This window comes from Mytilus trossulus, chromosome 14 (genome assembly GCF_036588685.1).
Source record: "Mytilus trossulus isolate FHL-02 chromosome 14, PNRI_Mtr1.1.1.hap1, whole genome shotgun sequence".
Taxonomy (NCBI): domain Eukaryota; kingdom Metazoa; phylum Mollusca; class Bivalvia; order Mytilida; family Mytilidae; genus Mytilus; species Mytilus trossulus.
The window spans coordinates 23,511,673-23,534,645 of NC_086386.1; the positions used below are offsets into that span (position 1 = coordinate 23,511,673).

Sequence of the window (22,973 nt, forward strand, 5' to 3'; positions counted from 1 at the left end):
TAGGGTCACCGACTTCGTATTTTGTCTAATAATCAATTGGTTACCTTGTTGGTAGTGAAAAACGTCAAAAATCAACGTTTTACGGCCTGCAACGCGATAACGTTACGATTATTTCGACGTTTTGTTGGATTTTTTCTCAAAGAACGCAACTTTGAATGATGTATGCTGTAAAAACGAAGTCGGTGACCCTATCTTTATTTTGCATCATCATAACGGAAATTTTTGTATCGACAACACATTTTTTTAAGAAAAATCTATGGAGTAGAATTAGAGATTTGGCGATTTTAAGACAAATTTTAGAAGGGTTTTCGCCGATTTTATGTGCTTTCTATGCAAATGTTCACCCATTTTGTAAGAATTCAATCAGTAATATTTCAAATGTTTATTGAGATAAATGCATTATTATTTCGATTTTCAGTTGAAGTTCATCGAGCCAGAGTTGTATGCCAAATTTTACTGAAATCTAAGACATAGCCCATTTACTGTAACTTGACCTTAAGGTCTATCAAGATAGTATCAAGGATTAGTAAAGAGGGCGAGACATTTCAGTGTGTGCACTCTTGTTGTTATTAGTTGTTAGTGGCTTTTAACTAGCTGTCAGTAACTGCAAGTACTCTCAGATCTGTATTTAGTGACTTTTTTTGTTGGGTAACGGTAACGTCCATTTTGTTTTTGTTACTGAGATGTATTTCTATTTGCATTCATGTTATTTAAAGTTAAATAAGCCTTTTTCAACTGAATTTTATAGTTTGTTGTTATGTAGTACGGTTACAACTCTGTTCCAGGTTTAGGGGGGAAGACCCTAGCATGTTTAACCTCACCACATTCAAACTGGAAAACCAATGGTCTATAGATATAGGAAAATGTGGTATGAGTGCCAATGAGACAACTCTCCATCCAAGTGACAATTTATAAAAGTAAACAGTTATAGTCAAGGTACGGCAATTCAACACGGAGCCTTGGCTCACACCTAACAGAAAGGGCTCCAGAAATTATTAGTGCCACGGTAAAATATTCAAACGGCAAAACCAACGGTCTAATCTATACAAAAACGAGAAACGAGAAACACTTATAAACCACATATACAGACGACAACCATTGAAGGCTCTCAATAAAATTTACTAGTGTAAAACCATTCAAGCGGGAAAACCAACTATTGAATACCAAACTCCTGACTTAGGACAATAACTTTTTTTGTATTGTTACAATCTCAAAAACGTGTCCGATAATTTAAGAATGTGTCCGGTTAAAAACGCCAGAATATTTCAAAACTCATATACCCCAATGATACTCTGTAAAGTAAAAACGCAATTCAATATTAATGGTGTGGGATACGATAGAACCCGTATTGTTCGGTTGGATTATAAATGATTAGAAAAAAAAGTCGAAGCAGGTGCCAAAAAAATCTGGAGGAAAGGTTTAGTAATCCGTACAGACAAATGTCCAAGGTATGCTACACTGTGCACTCTTTCTTCTGCTTGCAGACACAGACTATAAGTCTGGTTTTTAAAAAAAATTGCACAATAAAAAGTTATTTTTATTTGAAGCTCTTTAATTTATGATTTTCTTTATCCATATGATTATTATTTGATAAAGTTCAGACAGAGGTACTTCACAATTTAGAAAACTAATACATCATGTACATTTTATATTGTATTTTTTCCCGGTGCTTGACCATGTTTACTGTATGTCATTGATAAGCATTAGTTTGTTCAGCATAGGTAATTCATAACAAGCATAACTGCAGGCTAAGTTTACAACACATAATTAACTATTGATTACTTAATGTCCAGTGGCAAATATGTCATGCGTATTTAGAAAAAAAACCATTAACATTTCATTTAATATGTTTTGTAAAGTTTAAATCATCGTTTAATAGTAAGTAAATTCTATTGTTTTAATATTATCCGGTGATGCCTAAATGACTTTTTACAAAATGTATGTCTATGAGGGTACTGCTCGACCGTCTTCCCGCAGAAGTGGTTTCGCCAATGCAATTTGACATGTTTATCAAATTTTTGACGTCACATTGACGCGTTTTGGAGGAATCGGACACGTTTATGTGTGCTACCATAGATAGATGTATAACATCTCTGGTGCTACATATATGACTATGTACGATAAATTTTCAATTAAATTGAATTTCCACTTCAATCTATTAAACATTAATGTACTTTTGTATAAAGTAGTTAGTATATATTTAAATGTCTTTTGTCGTTGTTTCACGGATCTTATTATAAAGAGCACATAAATAGACCGATGGTTAAAGCTACACGTGTATGAAATACTTGCCACTGGCAAACACCAATACTTTGATGATGATTAATTAAATTATCATATTTTCCTTTTTTTTTTTAATTTAGAAACAAATTTCAACTTTGATTGATTATAATATATATATGTAGTATCAGAAGTCCAGTCCATTACTCTGGTAGTATATAAAGTAATAAGTAAATTTTGATGTCAGACCATTCCCTTCCATAATTGTGCATTCTTTTTATTTTTACATAACACAGAAATGAGGAAAGTTTTAACATAAGAAAATTTATAGTAGCCTTTATAAATTCATTACATTTTCTTTCCTCAGAATGATAAACAGCAATGGAGACAGGAGCAGACATGGGAATGTTCAATGTGAAAATTGAAGTCCTATAAACAAAATGATGTATCAATATGGCACTCATCAGAAAGAAAACCCAACATTTAATCATGAACCATTGAATCCTAAGTTTCGTACAAGTACCAAAACATTAAAGGTGGATGCTTAAAATGAGCTCATATTAGAACTAAAGTGTCCTCTTGAATTACCATTGTACATGTAAAAAGACACATCATATCCGGGACTGAATTGAGGAAAAGAGCCAGGAAACTGACATTCAACAAAGCATTCCAAAGAAAAGATGGCATAGGGGGAGAGCAATGAAACATGATACATGCAAAATTAATTGTTTCTTTGATTGTTTTTTTTATGAGCTTTAAAGGGTCATAAAATAACCAAGGGGCATGAAAATGACAGAGATTTTTGCCACAAACTTTACATGTTGGTATGACATTGAATGTTTTATTATATATCAAAAAATGGTTATGATAAATAAAAGAAATTCCAGTTATGATTAAAAATAAGGGAATCGAGACATTGTTTTGTGTTGATTATAATGCATTGCCTAACATAGTAACATATGACTGCATTAATTACAACATATTTTAAGCAATAGCAAAATACCAAAAAATGATATATAAATTATGCGCTATTATACACATTGATACTGTAAAATATCAGCCTCGAACCACAGTGTGAATCTCCCTGATGTCGAGTGCGTATTATTTTTATAAACACTGAAAGACAGTCACAATCAAAATCAAGAAGTAAGCAAAGAATCACAAAACGAAAGGACATTTACAACAACACTTTGAAAAATACATATATAAAAACAACACGAACTCCATTAAAAACCGGGAGTGAATTCAGGTGCTCCTAATGGGTAAAATCCGATAAACTGCTTATCTTGCTTCATTTCTGTTGTTTTCTCCTTCGCTTCAATAGTTTTTCGATAGACGAGAGTAAGCTTGATAATTTTCCTTGGTCATGTTCACGTCGCTAAAAAAAATCTGCGCAGCAGGGTGATATAGTCAAAGAGAAAAACGTAACCAGCTATATATATATATATATAAAAGGATAATAATAATATTGTCACAGAATTATCAAACCTATATTTGGATACCAATTGTACTGAGATGCACATTGTAAAAACTTCTCTAATGATAAACACTTAATCAGAGATGTCTACAAAAGATACAAAATATGCCACAATTATTATATAGCATACTATACTTACCTAGTTTAAAAGTTTTCAGTTCCAAATATTTTTTGAAACAATACACCTTCAAGTTAAAAAGATTAACAACACCAAATCTACTGAAACAGTACTGAAAATAACAATACCGAAATAGTACTGACAAAATCAGTACTGAAATAGTACTGACAAAATCAGTACTGAAACAGTACTGAAAAAATCAGTACTCAAATAGTACTGACAAAATCAGTACTGAAACAGTACTGAAAAAATCAGTACTGAAATAGTACTGACAAAATCAGTACTGAAACAGTACTGTTAAAATCAGTACTGAAACAGTACTGACAAAATCAGTACTGAAACAGTACTGACGAAATCAGTACTGAAACAGTACTGAAAAAATCAGTACTGAAATAGTACTGACAAAATCAGTACTGATTTCATTGAAAGTATAACATTATAAATTTTCAGTCTTTCCTAACAGTACTGATATGTACGAGGGTAGAAATGTACCAAAAAAGTGTGGGTAAATTATTGGTAGTGTACTAATGTATTTTATTAGTTACTGAGATATTATTTTCATATCTTTCATAAATTTTGCATAATGAAATGTAATATATTTCACCTGTGCTTGTGGTTTTGTTTGTTTCATATGCATTACACTAGCTTAATACATCAGTTCTGGCATAACATACATATTTTTTTAAATGAAATTTCCATTAAGTGTAGGTATGAACTCTTGTCAGAGTTAAGTTATACGTTTGGACATACGTTTATATTCAGTTAAACAAAAACTTAAACAAGATCAGTAAAATCTTAAATTCCGTAGGCCACAGAGCAAAATAAAAAACAAGAGGGAGAACAAACAAACAAACAAACAAACAAACAAAAAATGAACCGATGAAACTAATTGAATTTTGAATTGTTATATCAATGAAACCGTTGGTTCAATATTTACCATAAAGAGCTCACCCAAAAAAATAACAACACTACGTATACTCTATTACAGGACCACCTGGAGCAGGGAAATCGCAAAATGCATTTCACTTTGCAAATAAATTTAGAAAAGAACATCAGCAATCCATAGTATGGAGAGTACATTGCAAGTCCACCCGGGAAATGCATTTGTCTTATACAAATTTGATGTTACGTCTTGGCATACGCGAAGTCATAAGATACAGCGAATCTGACATAAATGAATGTATTCGAATGATGTTTGATCGGGTTTATAAAAAGTTGACTGAAGACGAGTACACACAACATACGCATTTGATTATAATGGACGATATGGAATCACCCAAAACTGCGCAAGAGGTTCATGAGATGATGGAATATTTCATTATTGCCAAAAACATATATGTCATAGGCACGTCACAGCATCGGTATTCACCAATGCTTACGCACAAATACGGAACAGAAGTTTCTAAAATGACGGATAATGAGGTAATAGAATTATTCAAACTGGACAATAATACTAATGACCCTACAGAAATATGCGAAATCAAGGAATTAGCGAATAAAATGGACTACTTACCACTGTGTCTGGCTCTAGCAGCGTCATACATACGAATTACAAAAACAAGCATTGGTCAATACAACAGAAATTGGTCAGAGCTGCAAAAACAAGCACATGAAATTTCTACAGAGGGTAAAAAGTTTGATGCATCATACATTCTCACGTTAGAAAATCTAGAAAAAGATTTACCAGAGAGTTCCAAAACACTTTTGCAATACATACCTTATCTAAACAACAACACCATCCCTATTCAATTGTTAGAAAGCTTGTTAGAATATGATTCCTCATCAACAGAGACCGACGTAAATACTCTGTTAGCTGCTTTACATGACTATTCACTGGCAGCCATCAGTGGAAAAGGAGTCACGCGTATTATAGCTTTCCATAGCGTTACAGTTTGGTTTTTGGACAAGCGTAAATCTGAGAGCAAAAGACAAGAAGAGCGTTTATTTTTGTTGCGACATTTTTGTTATTATATTGACAATGATGCGAGACTTACGGAAACAATGAATCGAAATGTAAAGTTTCTTGAGCATGCATGTTGTTTATTGAGGAGTCTTGAGAAAAATGGTGGAGATAGTTGCTTCGAAACAAAACTTTTTGAATGCTACCTATGTTGCAGCGTGGCCGTCACATTTCACTTATATGGAAACACACAAGTATCTGCCGATTACTTCTTCAAAAAGGCAAAAATGTTTTTGCTTAAACTGATTCCTCACGAACTCAAAATATACGAAGGATTAAAGGAACGTAACGTGGATATGTCGAGCGTTGAAAATTTCCTGAGAGGCAACGATGAGATCAAATCAAAATCCAGTGAACTATTTCGGACGCTGACTAGGAAAGCAAGAGAAATTCCCGATGATATGATAAAGAAATTTGTTCTGATGAAATATAGAAGTTGTAGAGATATTCGGTTGTTAAGGGAATACGGTAAACTAAGTGAAACAGATATTCCTAAAAATCAAATTCCTGAGCAGTGTTTACAGAAACTCATAGACTGCAAAGTTATCTTGCCTTTAGAAGATGTTAAAGAAATTTTTCTTGCTGAGTTATTTGCAACCATCATGTATAACCATAGTAAAAATATGGTATTTATTGACGAGGCAAAAGACGAAAATGAAGATAGCTTAATTGATTCTAAAACACATACACCTGAATATAGGGTTAACAGGGAAGCTTTGCATGAATATCATTATGCTTTGAACATTGCCGCAAAACTTGATGACTACATTAAGGAAATTAGTACGAATCTTCATTCTGTAAGATATATTTTGACAAAAAGAGGTGGGATTTATTATTTTATGCGCCGACTGAAAAGTAAAGAAATAACTTTTGAAGTAGTTGAAACTTTAAATGAAATGATAAATTCTGGTAGTGAAAAACTATATTTTGACTTCGGGGTTTTGAAAATGTGTAAGAACTATGATCTTTATCAAAGATGTATGATACAGAATATATTACGCATGAGTAATCTGGTTCTATCTGAGCTAGTTCCGAATGAAAAAGAACATTACATACAACAAGCATTATTTCATTGTGATAAAATGGAATCTATCCTTTCGGAAATGGAGCCTTGGATAGCTTTAACAAGCGTTCATTTAGACATTGCAGAAACGTACATGGCAGTTGTATCACCGCGCGCCGAAAAGGCAAAACATCATTTCAAAATGGCCTTTGAGAAACAAGAACTACCAACCCGCTACAAACTTAAAGCGTATAAAAGCTTTGTTCGATTTTGTTATCAAAAAGGTGAAGTCGAAGACTTTGTATTGGCAGAAGATTTCAGTCAAAAGGTACTGAGGCAAGCTACTCAAGATGAACAGAAAAAATTTATAGAAAACTCTATTGAAAATCTTCGTAAAGAGGTAAGAATGATTAAACTTAGAAAACATATACAGTACTATAACAATTTCTTGAAACAGCACTTATGGGTGTCTTCAGTCGTTATTTCAAAGTGATCAAAATCATTCTGCGACGAAACACTAGTTTATCATAACGTCACAAACTTCACAGTTAATTAAACAGAGCATAACGAAAGATCTGATAATATTTCGTTCAGATAAAATACATATGTCACAAAACCTAGTCGAAAGAAATGAAATGGTCCCGAGTTAATATCTCAAACCTATGATGCTCCTTTGTTACAAGCTGACTTTCAATGTTTTCCAGATGGTAAGTTTACGCCACTCAAGTACTACTAGTATATTAAACCTGATAAGTGATAACATCAAGAAGTTTTTGCCTCACTTGAAAATTAACGCGTTATGATAGACGTTTTATGACCCTTTGTAGCTTGTTGTTCGGTGTGAGCCAAGGCTCCCCGTTGAAGGCCGTACTTTAACCTATAATCGTTTACCTTTTACAAATTATAACGTGGATTTAGAGTTGTCTTTGTGCACTAATACCACTGCTATTGCAGCATTTATTTTTGAAAATCTAATAAACTGTTAGTTTTCCGACAATCACACGCTACACACATCTAAAGTTATCACTGGCATCATTTCAAATTTTTTATTGTTGTATTTTATGTTTAAAAAGTAGTCAAAGATCTAAATAACATTACTGTGAACCTTTTGTTACTACGTATTTGTCTTACGGTAAATGAAAAATACGTTTTGTGCACATATATTTGGATTATGCTTTCTCATCGATAGTATCTCACATATATATAAGTATGAACATATTTTTGCATCGCTTCCTTATAAAGAGAGGAAAAGATACAATTGCAAGTCGAAGGTAAACTGACAATTCAGGATGAAAAAAGTCAGCTACAGTATACAAAACACAACATTAAAAATCGAGCAACACGAACGAACCCCATACAAACCAGGGTTGATAACATGCCCTCCGGAAGGGTAACATATACCACTCTACTTATACCACCCGTCTTGTTGCTCAAAACTATTATCTTTTTAAAGTTGACAACCAGCAGTTTGTTAAAATGACTTCAAGTTACTAGTAATCAAAAGATTCCCAAACAAGCTACTATAAGAAATGGAAGATATATACTTACCAATAAATCCACGTTAATTCTGTCATTAAATCACAATACTTAAAGAAACGAAAATGATTTGACGTGTGCACATGAAAGACGTCAAACGATCCTTTCAACAGAAATGTAACAATCATTGCATAATTAGAACGATATGTTTTGTTTGTGAATTTCCAAGTCATACAATTCTGTAACTGTTCTAAAACTGTGGTGATAAATCCCTCAAACAAAGCAAAACCTGAGTTTTGTCTTTTCTTTTATTACCTCTTGTATTTATCCTTGAATACGCTTTTTTTTTTAGTTTCTTCAGCGTGTAATCTCCTCGAAGGTTTATTTTCTTTCAAAAGCACTTGTTATGCGTTTCGACAACTACTGCGGGGTTTTCTTATTATTTGCTTTGATTTTGCGTTCTTATTCTTTTTTTTGTAGATTTTATCTTTTTTGTTAAACTTTTCTAATCTGTTCTATTAATTCTTTTTATTCCCAACACCGTGGGTTTAACTAGACTAGTCTTGAGATACACGTTTTTTTTAGTTGTTTTTGACTTTGAATTAGCTGCCAGTAACTACAAATACTCCCAGATCTTTACTTTGTTTGTTAAAGATAAGGGATAGAGATATACCATTCCACGTTCTGTCATTTTGTTTGATGTTTTTGTTGTATCGATTTGCCCAGTTAAACGTTTTCAACGATTTTCAATTTTTGTTCTTAATTGTGCTGTTACAACTCTGTCTGCCATGTAGTAGGGTTGAGCACTCACACACATTTTCAACTCTTCCATATTCTGCATGTCAGGAGCCTGTAGTTCAGTTGTTGTTTTTTGCTGATGTTTGTCATGTTTATTTTTCGTAACTTGCTTTTTATAGATAAGGCCTGTAGTTTTCTCAATAGAATTGATTCATATTTTTAATGTCCGGCCTTTAATGGCTGACTACAAGCATACGGTATGGACTTTTGTTACTGTCGAAGGCTGTTCTGTTGCATATAAATACTTACAGCCACATTATTTTAAACTTGGTGGATAGTTGTCTAATTGACAATCATACCAAAATATGTTTTCTCTCTCTCAGAAATCAAAACGGCTTTCAGATGGTCTCGACAATAAAATGGCCACTTGCAACGTTAGTAGCACAAATGCAAGTAATGAAGACACAGATACAAATGATAAAGATGAACAAAAAGTTGAAGAATTGTCCGATAAAACACAAAGTTCCACAGATAACATCAATAGCGTGAGGTAATATGCAACAGTTTCTTTTACAATCAAGTGATAAACAATTCAACATTCTTAATCAAAACATTAAAAAACATGTATTACTTTTGTTTGCGACAACTTTTATACTGTCGATATTATGTATTCATATTTTAGCATTGCACAAAAGGTTATGGTTTTCTCTGAGGGTTTATATTGTCTTTTCAATTAATACTTCGTATGAGTACTGTTGTAATGTTTGAGGCAAATAGTTATCAAAGGTACCAGGATTATAATTAAGTACGCCAGACGCGCGATTTGTCCACATAAGACTCATCAGTGACGCTCATATCAAAATATTTATAAAGCCAAACAAGTAAGGTATTTTAAACTCGCAAGGTATTGGAATACCTGGAGGTCTTTCTGTTACGGAATAGAAATACTATCACAGTAAGGTTCATATTTATACATTTTCATTATTTAGGGGCGACTATGTCACAACACCAAATGACGATATGGCTATGGAAGAGAAATCTCAAGAAAGAAAACAAATCATTTCAACACTTGATCGACTTGAAAAGAATGTTGTAGCTAAAATCGAAGAGATGCAAGAGAAGTTTCTTAAGGTGGAAATTGAGAGACTTGATGTAGACAAAAGAAGACTTGAAGTGGAGGAAGAACGATTAGAACTGGACAAAGAAAAAGTTCGACTTCTGTCGGTCAAGGGCAATAAAACATAAACACTGCCATGTCTGATATTACAAAAATGCTAGTTGATTGCATTTAAAAATAAATAAAATAATAATTCTTACTTAAGCTTGTATAGCATCACACAAAAAAAAACCAACTTCACATATTTGCCATGTAGCGTTATAATATGAAAATTATTGGATTCTTTCTCTATTAGACAGTCTTTATGTTTTAACGACGAATGAATGAATTAACTGATATACACAACATTGTTTTTAAATTGAGGAAAATATTTCAGCAACATATATTCTTAAAAAATAATGAAAATCAAAAATTTCCAAAGTGAACATATTTATAATAGAGTTTTACAAAGTATTGTTTACTGTCTCTGTTTATTATGTTAACCCATTTATTGTTATGTAGTATACTTATATAGATTATTATTGAGATACATTACGTAAAATTAAGATCAGTTGTTGTTCCTCTATTTTTTTATATTCCTGAAATTGCCCAAAGTAGCAATTGAGCTTTGTTTTATTTGGCAAGCATTGTTCGTCGTTGTCGTCGACGTTTGTCGTCCTAATCCGTCGTCGTTAATTTTTACAAAACTATCTCCTATGAAACTGTGAGACCAGTTTTGATAAAACTTTTCCACAATTTTGATGTATTAAGGTATACAGTCGGAAAAATGTGTGCGATGATTTCAACTGCCAATCTTACATGGCCGACATGACAGCATACGGATTAAAGTTTGGCAATAATTTAAAAAAAAAAAAGCTTTCCCCGCTACATGTATCCATACAGAAGATCGGACAGGGCTATAAATAGTCAAAATGATGATATTTACCTATTGTCTTTTTAAATTAAAACTGTTGACGTTTCGTCGTCGAGGGAATCACCAGCTCAGTAGTCAGCACCTCGGGGATGACATGCATATCAATGATATGGTAATTTTTATAATTTACTGTTTGCAAAAGAATGAATAATTCGAAATACTGGGGATTTTCTTACCCCAGGCATATATAACCTTAGTTGTATATGGTACAACCTTTTTGGCATTTTGGGTCATCAATGCTCTTTTACTTTGTACTTGTTTGGTTTTCTAACTAATTTTTTTGAGCGTCACTGATGAGTCTTATGTAGACGAAACGCGTGTCTGGCATATTACATTGAAAACCTGGTACCTTTGATAACTATTAGTTGTCGTCGCAAATGATTAATTGCTATTGAATGATGCATTTTGCTATTTTCATCTTGAAAGTTATAAATCAGGCAAAAATATTCAGCAAACCAGATCTTTACATAAAATCATACATGGCCAAAATCCTCAGACAACTCCATATTGGAGTAATTGACCTTTAATGACGTTTTTATTTGTTTTTGTCTAATATCTGAAAAACTTTACTTTATAGGTAGAAACTGAAATAAGCAAAAAATGATCAGCAAGACAAAATTTATAAATCGAATAAAATTGAAGAAACTACTTGTTGAATTTATTACCCTTTTACTCTTCACGAAACATATGTATCCCCCTATTGAACTTTTGCGCCTTTCCCAAGTGAAGAACCCGTAGCCATTGTTAGTCTTGTGTATTTTTTTAATTGGTTCATTTATATGTTTCGGTGTTTTAATAGTGTAGAATCCTGTTCGCTGAACCAGTATAAATTTTTGTTTATGGGCCAGCTAAAGCTCATATACTGTGAACGTTTTGTGTATTTCTGAATACTTCTACCTATTTTAAAATATATGTATAATGGCAAATCATTGAAATACAAAAGATAATGAATGATTCTTTGATAGCAGTTTAGAAACTAGTTTAAAACACTGAAATATGAGATGTAGAATACTTAATCCTGGTATCTATGATGAGTTTATTTCCTAGAGACCTAGATGGAACAGTATTTTCGTGTGTTACGTGTGTGTAATTAAGGTAGGAAATGCATGGTAGAGATTTTCAAATGTTGAGAAGAAAAAACCTTCAAATATTGAGAAGAGAGGCGAAAGATACCAGAGGAACAGTCAAACTGATAGATCGAAAATAAAATGACAACTCCATGGCTAACAAAAAGGAAAAGACAAAAAGACGAAAAATAGTACACGAGACACAACATAGAACACTAAATACTAAGCAACACGAACCCCATCACAAACTGGGGTATATCTCATGTGCTCCGGAGGGGGAAGCAGATCCAGTTCCACATGTGGCACCCGTCGTGTTGTGCATGTTAATACAAACCCGGTTAATACTATTTTTTCGCATTCGTTAAAAGGAAAGAGGTTTGTAGTTACGACATTAGGAATATATCCGATATCATATGTGCATCTTAATGAGTGACCTGCTTGTGATATAAATGTTCACTTTATGTCTCTCTGCTGAGATTACGGACTTGAAAATAGAAAAAAATAACATATCAAACTCTAAAGAACTTAATTCTGAGAACTCTATACGGCATTGGTTACTTTGTTGGTCGCTATGAACAGAAACCGTCTATTGAGTTCTTGAAGATTGTTTCTTATGCTAGAAATAGGCGTATTACGTATTCTTTTATTTATATCTGAATAAATTTCCAAGATGTGATATTCGAATACCCATATCATTAATACATTTATTGAAATAAGGACCAAAGGAGGGACGAAAGATACCAGAGGGAAAGTCAAACTCATAAATCGAAAAAAAACCTGACAACGACATGGCTAAAAATGAAAAAGACAAACAGACAAACAATAGTACACATGACACAACATAGAAACCTAAAGAATAAGCAACAAGAACCCCACCAAAAAACTAGGGGTGATCTCAGGTGCTCCGGAAGGGTAGGCAGATCCTGCTCCACATGTGGCACCCGTTGTGTTGCCATGTGATAGATCAAGAAAATCAAGGGATTGCATATGATATTATCACAATTTTATATACTGATAATCATTAACATAATGGTCGGGGAAGGAAAGGAGATTGTAGCTACGAAATATTTTACTTGAAATATTGCGATTTTTCCAAGGCATGATAAAGATAGAATAATGAATTTCCATTTTAATGCACATGTACATGAATTATTTTGAGCACACAACACATGTCAGAGGATAATTGTGTATATAGGGAGGACACTGTAAGGCTCCACACTTGGCTAACACAGAATACAATAATTTGCCATTAGTATCTTGAACACCAGCATTTAGATATTCAGTATGGCTGTCCACACATACATACGATGATGCGGCTGCATTACCGTGATCTCCCGAACCTAGATATCCATGGTATTCTATGTGCCATCCGTTATAACATTTGTTCTTACCAGGAACCATAAGGATGGAAGTTGAACGTATCTTTCTGCAGACAGCACATGGTACATCTTCGTCATCTTTACCGAAAAAGTCCGTTTCGTATTCTGCACCATACATACGTCCACCATCATCACCACTAGTCTTCTCAAAATCTGGATCTGGTGGAAGACAGACATATTCTGCAGCGGAACCCGGATTGCTATAATATCCACCTCCAGCATAACCTAACAAAAATAGAAAGGTCACGCTTTAGATTACAATAAAAAAAATAGTAGAAAACATATCCGACTTCTTCTTCATAAATACAACATTGTACAACGATCTATAGATATATATCTGCTGTTGTATGGTATTTTAATACACTTTTATTTACACCTTTGGCGTATATATAAATTTAAAATCTAAAAAATCATAACATTGTTATTTATAATTTTTCAATGTCTGTGTATATGGAAAATGTGAAACGAGAAACACCTACAAACCACACTTACAAACGACACCCACTGTACAAAATGCTCCTGACTTAAGACCTGAAACAGTGGATATAAAAATGATTCAGATTATGCTGATGCATGTTATCTGAGCGTCGCTAAAAATTTTTTTAAATTCTTTTGACGCATCACTATTATTATTGTCCTTATCTAATTTAATTATTGTATCGATCTTCTGTTGCATCAAGTTTACAGAAATGGATACTTTCGTATTTTGAAAGAGCAGAATATAACCTCTAAATCATTTTTGGGTCGTTTACATTGACCTAAAACACCCTTTAATTTACAATAAAAATGAGATACGTTTTATAAATGAAGGACAATTCACGGAAAAATCTGACTACAGTAAACTAGAATAAATCAAAATGTAAAAATAAATTATATGCATACATTTTGGTACAAGAAATCTCCACTGAAATATACTACAATCATGATGATAACAGAATAATTACCCGAATAAACCTGTTCTGTGTCTGTGTGGTTTGGACACTGTTTTCGTCCCCAAATAACATAGGTAGAACCAGTGCCTACAAAAAATAAAAATCACAAAAATACTGAACTCAGAGGAAAATCAATTTGGAAAGTCCATAATCACATGGCAAAATCAAAAAACAAAACGCATCAAAAACGAATGGACAAGAACTGTCATATTCCTGTCTTGGTACAGGCATTTTCAAATGTAGAAAAATGGTGGATTAAACCTGGTTCTATAGCGCTAACCCTCTCACTTTAATAACAGTCTCATCAAATTCCGCTACATTTACATGATGCGTTAAATAAACAGTCACAATTAAAACTAGAGGCTCTAAAGAGCCTGTGTCGCTCACCTTGGTATATGTGAATATTAAACAAAGGAAGCAGATGAATTCATGACAAAATTGTGTTTTGTTGATGGTGATGTGTTTTTAAATCTTACTTTACTAAACAGTCTTGCTGCTTACAATTGTCTCTATCTATAATGAAATTGGCCCAGTAGTATCAGTGGAAATGTTAATTAAAAATTTACAAATTTTATGAAAATTGTTAAAAATTGACTATAAAGAACAATAACTCCTTAGGGGGTTAATTGACCATTTCGGTCATGTTGACTTATTTATAGATCCTACTTTGCTGAACATTATTGCTGTTTACAGTTTATCTTTATCTATAATAATATTCAAGATAATAACCAAAAACAGCAAAATTTCCTTAAAATTACCGATTCACGGGCAGCAACCCAACAACAGGTTGTCAGATTCAGCTTCCAATTACAGGGCAGATAGATATTGATCTGATAAACAAATTCACCCCAAGTCAGATTGCTCTAAATGCTTTGGTTTTGAGTTATAAGCCAAAAACTGCATTTTACCCCTATGTTCTATTTTTAGCCTTTGTGGCCATCTTGGTTGGTTGACCTGGTCAAGCCACACATTTTTTAAACTAGATACCCCAAAGATGATTGTTGCCAAGTTTGGATTAATTTGGCCCAGAAGTTTCAGAGGAGAAGATTTTTGTAAAGATAACTAAGATTTAAGAAAAAATGGTTAAAAATTGACTATAAAGGGCAATAACTCCTAAACGGGTCATCTGACCATTTCGGTCATGTTGACTTATTTGTAGATAATACTTTGTTGAACATTATTGCTGTTTACAGTTTATCTCTATCTATAATAATATTCAAGATAAAAACCAAAAACAGCAAAATTTCCTTAAAATTACCAATTCAGGAGCAGCAACCCAACAACCAATTGACTGATTCATCTGAAAATTTCAGGGCAGATAGATCTTGACCTGATAAACATTTTTATCTCTGTCAAATTTCCTCAAAAGGTTTTGGTTTTTGAGTTATAAGCCAAAAACTGCATTTTACCCCTATGTACTATTTTTAGCCGTGGCGGCCATCTTGGTTGGTTGAACAGGTCACGCCACACATTTTTAAAACTAGATACCCCAAAGATGATTGTGGCCAAGTTTGGATTAACTTGGCCCAGTAGTTTCAGAGGAGAAGATTTTTGTAAAAGATTACTTTAATTTACGAAAATGGTTAAAAATTTACTATAAAGGGCAATAACTCCTAAACGGGTCAACTGACCATTTTGATCATGTTGACTTATTTGTAGATCTTACTTTGCTAAACATTATTGCTGTTTACAGTTTATCTCTATCTATAATAATATTCAAGATAAAAACCAAAAACAGCAAAATTTCCTTAAAATTACCAATTCAGGGGCAGCAACCCAACAACCGATTGACCGATTCATCTGAAAATTTCAGGGCAGATAAATCTTGACCTGATAAATATATTTACCCCATGTCAGATTTGCTCTAAATGCTTTGGTTTTTGAGTTATAAGCCAAAAACTGCATTTTACCCCTATGTTCTATTTTTAGCCCTGGCGGCCATCTTGGTTGGTTGACCGGGTCACGCCACACATTTTTTGAACTAGATACCCCAATGATGATTGTGGCCAAGTTTGGTTTGATTTGGCCCAGTAGTTTCAGAGGAGAAGATTTTTGTAAAAGTTAACGACGACGGACGACGGACGACGGACGACGGACGCCGGACGCAAAGTGATGGGAAAAGCTCACTTGGCCCTTCGGGCCAGGTGAGCTAAAAATAGTCAAAATATGGGTACATCAGTCATCATCGTATAACAATTGTAAAAGGAACAATTTAACATGACACAATACATCTACTATCTACGAACACATGGATTGATTTGAGTGTCTGACGTCAGAAAAATTATATACGTCACATAAAATTTGTCGTTCAATGTGCATACAAACAATTTTAAAATTTACATAGGCAATGTACGCATACAGGGTTGAAAAATCAAAAGTATGTAAGAATAAATTACAGAAATAGACCGAGATTCAAACTAGTCCAACAGTTATACATAGAATTTATGAGAATCCAAAACTTTTAAAAGGAACAATTTAACAGGACACAAAAACATCTACTATCTACGAACACATGGATTGATTTGAATGTCTGACGTCAGAAAAATTATATACGTCACATAAATTTGTCGTTCAATGTGCATACAAACAATTTTAAAATTTACATAGGTAATGTACGCATACAGGGTTAACAAATCAAAAGTATGTAAAAATAAATTACAGAAATAGACCGAGATTCAAACTAGTCCAAAAGTTATACATAGAATTTATGAGAATCCAAAACTTTTAAAAGAAACAATTTAACAGGACACAAAAACATCTACTATCTACGAACACATGGATTGATTTGAATGTCTGACGTCAGAAAAATTATATAAGTCACATAAATTTGTGGTTCAATGTGCATACAAACAATTTTAAAATTTACATAGGCAATGTACAGTGTACGCATACAGGGTTAACAAATCAAAAGTATGTAAAAATAAATTACAGAAATAGACCGAGATTCAAACTAGTCCAAAAGTTATACATAGAATTTATGAGAATCCAAAACTTTTAAAAGGAACAATTTAACAGGGTTGAAAAATCAAAAGTATGTAAGAATAAATTACAGAAATAGACCGAGATTCAAACTAGTCCAACAGTTATACATAGAATTTATGAGAATCCAAAACTTTTAAAAGGAACAATTTAACAGGACACAAAAACATCTACTATCTACGAACACATGGATTGATTTGAGTGTCTGACGTCAGAAAAATTATATACGTCACATAAATTTGTCGTTCAATGTGCATACAAACAATTTTAAAATTAACATAGGCAATGTACGCATACAGGGTTAAAAAAACATAAGTATGTACGAATAAATTACAGAAATAGAAGTTATACATAGAATTTATGAGAATCCAAAAATTGTTTATTCCACTACGCCATTGATTGATTTTGACGTTTGTGGTTCAACGTATATAGTAATTCATAAAAGAAATATATCATAATGACATATTATAGACAAATATCATACTGACGGGATCTTTTAAAGTACAGAGTCACGTTATAAGCACAAAAGAAACACAAAGAGTTACATATACAAAACAAATCACCAAAAAATGAAAGCCAATACAAACACATTGACGAGATGTATAAGTACCGAGCCTCTTCAAACGGATATCACATAAAACCATTCAACAGTAAAAGTAATCTTAATAATAGAACAAAAACAAATAAAAGAACAATAAAACATGTTGTTAAGATGATACACAACATCAGTACGCAGAATCTATACATCAAGACATTTTTAAACAAAAGAGTAGAGAAGATTAAGATGTCATTCATTGGTTTTCTTTAAATTATGTTTGTAGTTCCATATTGACGAATAGTAGAATAGGAAATCATTTTTGTTATGTTTATGAAGAAATCGGAAAATTGGGGAACGCTACCATTATCTTCACCTTTATATTTTTTTTTTTTTTTTTTTCAACGTAACAATATCTTTATTGCAATCTTGCTGTAACAAATTACTAAGTTTACAGCTTTAACTTAGTATCCCTCATGTTAGCTTACCAAATAGTTAAGGGACGCACTATTTGGCAAGGTATTATTTATTGATAATATTAGTATTCATAACATAAAATTTTCACAAAATATATTCTATAAATTAATTTGATTATACACATACATTACATTTTGTTTCTCTTTTTCATAGTATTTATTTTTTTCCGGAATCAACTCCGTTATCGGTATGATCCGTGTTTCCATTAGTATTGGGCACAGTATGTGTTGTTTTTCGCATGTGCGTTATCGGGTATAGTTAGGATGTGTGTCTAAATTATATAAAAATTATCCACTGGATTTAACGATTATATATGGTGAGTTTACTATTTAAGTTTTCTTAAGTTATCTACTGATGTTTTTGTCGAAATGTATGTGTGTAATTCACAAATAGGTAATTTAAGTGTAACAAGTTGAAACACTCGACATCCGAAATGATACATTACTTTTCCACATATATTAATAAACGAACGGATACATTTATACTATAACTTTTTTTAATCATTGTAAATACACATTTTGAAATTTAAAAAAAAATGCTGTATAATTTACATGTGGTGACTCATGCATGGCTGAACATGCTTACAAACATTGAACATGCATGGTTGAACTTGATCATAAATATTACCATATTTGGCTTGTGTACAATATGTCATTAATCAGTTTTGTAAACAATGTTTTGTTTTTCGCAAAAAAGATTAGTCCTGATTCAATTGAATCTTTGCAATGAATCTATTTGTTTTTAGAATTATCTAATTAGTTTTTTTGTTATTAAAGTTGTTTATTTCAATAATTTCTGAAATTTCTTTCTGGAAAATTTTTAAAATGTTTATTTTTTTTGTCTTCTTTTCTGAGACAAAATGTGATTTGTATATTGAGAAGGATATTATAGTCAATATGTAATTAATATCAAAGTATGCTAAATCATCAATTTTGTACCCTGTTACCAAATTTTCAAGGTTTATAATATCTTTTTCAATACCTAGGGATTTCATTAATGTCATTATTATTTTTAGAAAATCATTATTATAACAGCAATTGATAAAAAAATGTTCATAGTCTTCCTTTTTTTTACAATGCTTACATAAGTTGTCTTCAGTTATTTTCCACTTTTTTAAGAGTTCATTACTTGGCAGTATGTAGTGAATAAGTTTCCATCTAAATATTTTCAATCTATTATCAGTTAGATATTGAAAAATGAAAGCAAAAGTATTTTTCAATTTAGAATTCAAGTTTTTCTCAAATATTTTTTCCCACATAAGAAAACCATTTGGTTTATCACAACTATTTTTCAGTGTGAATATTTTATAGAGTTCTTTTGTACTCATCAAGGGAGTAATTGTCCTGTGCATAATTTTTAAGTCGTTTATAAATTTAACTTTAGTTTTGAATGAATCTTCAGTGCAAAGATCTGTTTTCCAATCAATTGGTATTGCTTTTTTTAGCATATATATTTGCCTTATCCAATTTTGCTTATATTTTAGTTTCTTTAAAATGGTTGTTTCAGAGATATTGCCTTGTTCATCAATTACATCATTCATATTGATAATGTCACTTTTTATCCAATCATCAAAGTTTAAACATTTTCCATTAAACCGGATATTATCATTTCCCCACAAAACTTGTTTTCTAATTTCAAGAAAATTTTTAGGATATTTTGTATTACCTCCCTTTACACTTATCCAATCTTTAAGTAGTTGTTTATAGAATTCCGGTAAATACTGTAACTTACTTTTATCAATGTCGTTTATATTCTTTAAATTCATTTTAAATACAAGAAGATTTTTTCCTAATTTGTTGAAGTAAAATTTGGGAATTATTGTCCAGTTGTCATTTTTATTTTCACTTAATTTAAGAATCCAGTTGATATGTAATGATTTTATATAAGCATCAATGTCCGTCATTTTAAGTCCACCTTCTAGAAAATTGTTTGAAAGTGTTGATCTTTTTATTCTATCTCTTTTGCCTTTCCAAATAAAATTGTATATTAAAGTTTTAAAGTCTTGCAACATTTCCTTAGGAATAATAGTGTTTGATGCAACATATGTTAGGTTTGGTAAAACTAAAGATTTGATGACAACTATTTTTCCTATGATAGTAAGGTTTCTTCTATTCCAATCAGATATTATTTTTTTACTTTTTAACAGTTGTTTTTCAAAGTTAAGTTTTTGACATTCTTGTTTATTGTAACCAAAGTAAATTCCGAGGCTTTTGATTGGTGCAGTACACCAATTTATATTTTCAAATTTTTCCCGACTGTGTTTTAATTGACCAAGCCATATTCCTTCAGTTTTTGTTTTATTCAATTTCAAACCGGAGAGAGTACCAAATGTTTCTATTAGATTAATTGCTAGAGATACATCTTTTTTTGATTGAAGAAATAGAGTAGTGTCGTCAGCTAATTGGCAGATTTTCAGGGTGTTACTCTTACCATCTAATTTTATTTCTATGCCTTTTAAGTTTTTATTTTTCCCTTATCTTTATCGCCATAACTTCTACAGCTAGAACAAATAGTAACGATGATAACGGACATCCTTGTCGGATCCCGCGAGATGCCCTAAAGCGAGAGGAAACCCATCCATTATTAATAATGCATCCTTTAATATCAGAGTACATTGTCTGAACCCTTTATATTTTTAAACAAATACTAAACCATGTGTTTCAGATTTAATTCGCAGTTCACATTTTCCGATGTAAACTAAATGCATCCTTGTATAGTGTTTTGTTTATTTATCAAATAACCTCTATTTTTTTTGTCAAATATTCTCTAACAATTTACTTAAAACCAGTTTTGACCAAGAATCAAACTTTTGACAAACCGTAAAAGGAAAAGCAGGATGAATGGTTAATTTCAACTGTGAAAATTCTAAAACAAAATATTTCAGGCAAAATTGAACTCTTTTATGTTGAAAACATTATATCAGTCACAAAATAACGTTCGATAAACTACATATTTAAGTTAAATTGAACTTATATTAAGTTGAATATGAATGTGAACCGTGTGGATCTAGTCAGTTCCAGCTATTAGACAATAAAAAAGATACAATACGAAATTATGTTCATGAAATTCAGTTGATTCATTGTCAGATAATGAAACAGATAGTCGTTTTACTAGAAATGGGTTAAGCTAGAGAATTGATAAGAAGTAGTGGATTCGAAAACGATAATCAGCTCGCGACTAAATTATCGTTTACGAATCCGCTACTTCTTATCAATTATCTACTACATAATCTCGAATGGTCAACAGTAAGTCGTCGCTCAGAGTAAATTTTTCACATTATAACGATATAATTCAACAGTAAAAATTAATTACAAATTATTGTCAGTGTATGATTTGTCCTACGCTTCAGAATTTTGAACTAACTTCACTGAACAAACTGAAATTTGCATTACTGCATGGTTGATTGACAGGTTCTTGACTTGGGACAGGCACATACATACAGAATGTGGCGGGGTTAAATATGTTAGCTGGATCCCAACTCCTCCCCCTAACCCGAGAAAGTGATGTAACCGTACATTATAAGAACCAAGGATTTGTATAGTAAGATTACTATACAAATTCTTGTAAGAACGAACTATAAAAATCAGGAGTTATTTTGTAACCCGGATATGTTTCCTTCTAATCAATCTATGACCTTTGAACACCGGTATACAAATGTTGTCTTTTCGTAATCAACAATGATGAAATTAGTCCATTTTAGCAAATGGACTAATTTTAATTACATTCAATTTGCCTGAAATGTAAATAGTTTTCAATCCGTTTAGTGATCAATACCCTAAATTAAAAGTTCATGGTATATCTTACCTTTAGCAGATTTCAATTGGTTGATCTCTGATTGTTGTAACTGTATGGTTAGTGATTGTTGTTTCACAGTGTTGTTAAGGATCGATAACATATTCTCCATGCGATTTAAACGATCATTGATTACATCCGGGTCATTCAGCAGCAAACGTTTTTCGTCTTTTTCTCCAGCAAAACAAACTGAAAAAGCACAAAATGCCAGAACACATTGAAAATATCCTTTCATTGTCTAACGTTCGGAATCCTTATCTGTTCTCAAGGTCTTTTAATGTCAATAAATTATACATGCATTCCTATACAATTATGTAGTTCATGTACAATATATGAAAGATAAATATCATTTGAACTTAAATGAACCTGTTAACTTGAAACAGAATAAATTTGACAACATAACATGTCCATACTCATCTTCGATACAGCTGTATATAACGGTCAACAACTCGTGAAGGCATCCGCTAACATTTCGAAAAGATGACTTCAATTTCAACAATTGGAACTATTGAATGAATGAATACTTTCTTAAACCCCAGTCACACTAGACCACGATCGCTACACGCTCACCGCGATCTAAAATAAATTCAGACCGTGGTGAGGTCGCGGTATGAGCGGCATGAAAAGTAAATTTTCGTTTCTTTCACGTTGCTACTACGTCCTCATAACGCTTCTACAACGATCCCGCTACGATTATACCACGTTGTCAGCACGCATATTCTGCGACCTCACTACGACTATCACGATATGTCTACCCTTATCACGTCCTCACTACGACCATACCACGATT

General features: G+C 32.3%; 2 protein-coding genes and 1 pseudogene across 2 annotated transcripts in view; 1 reads left to right on the top strand and 2 right to left on the bottom strand.

Annotated features, from left to right (window-relative positions):
• Positions 1-10,481, top strand: part of LOC134696425 (uncharacterized) — a 32,592-nt gene extending 22,111 nt beyond the window's left edge. The window contains exons 5-7 of the mRNA XM_063558226.1: positions 4,804-7,178; positions 9,376-9,542; positions 9,982-10,481. Of these exons, the coding sequence (XP_063414296.1) occupies positions 4,804-7,178; positions 9,376-9,542; positions 9,982-10,237 (2,798 nt within the window). The 3' untranslated portion in view covers positions 10,238-10,481. The remainder of the gene's footprint in view (positions 1-4,803; positions 7,179-9,375; positions 9,543-9,981) is intronic.
• Positions 1-22,973, bottom strand: part of LOC134696488 (perivitellin-2 67 kDa subunit-like) — a 72,469-nt pseudogene that overhangs the window by 25,671 nt on the left and 23,825 nt on the right.
• LOC134696821 (short-chain collagen C4-like) lies at positions 13,207-22,418 on the bottom strand. Its single transcript, XM_063558774.1, has 3 exons — positions 22,196-22,418; positions 14,413-14,487; positions 13,207-13,693 (listed from the first exon to the last, which is right to left on the bottom strand). The coding sequence occupies exons 1-3, from the start codon at positions 22,416-22,418 to the stop codon at positions 13,239-13,241; spliced, it is 753 nt and encodes a 250-aa protein (XP_063414844.1). The 3' UTR covers positions 13,207-13,238.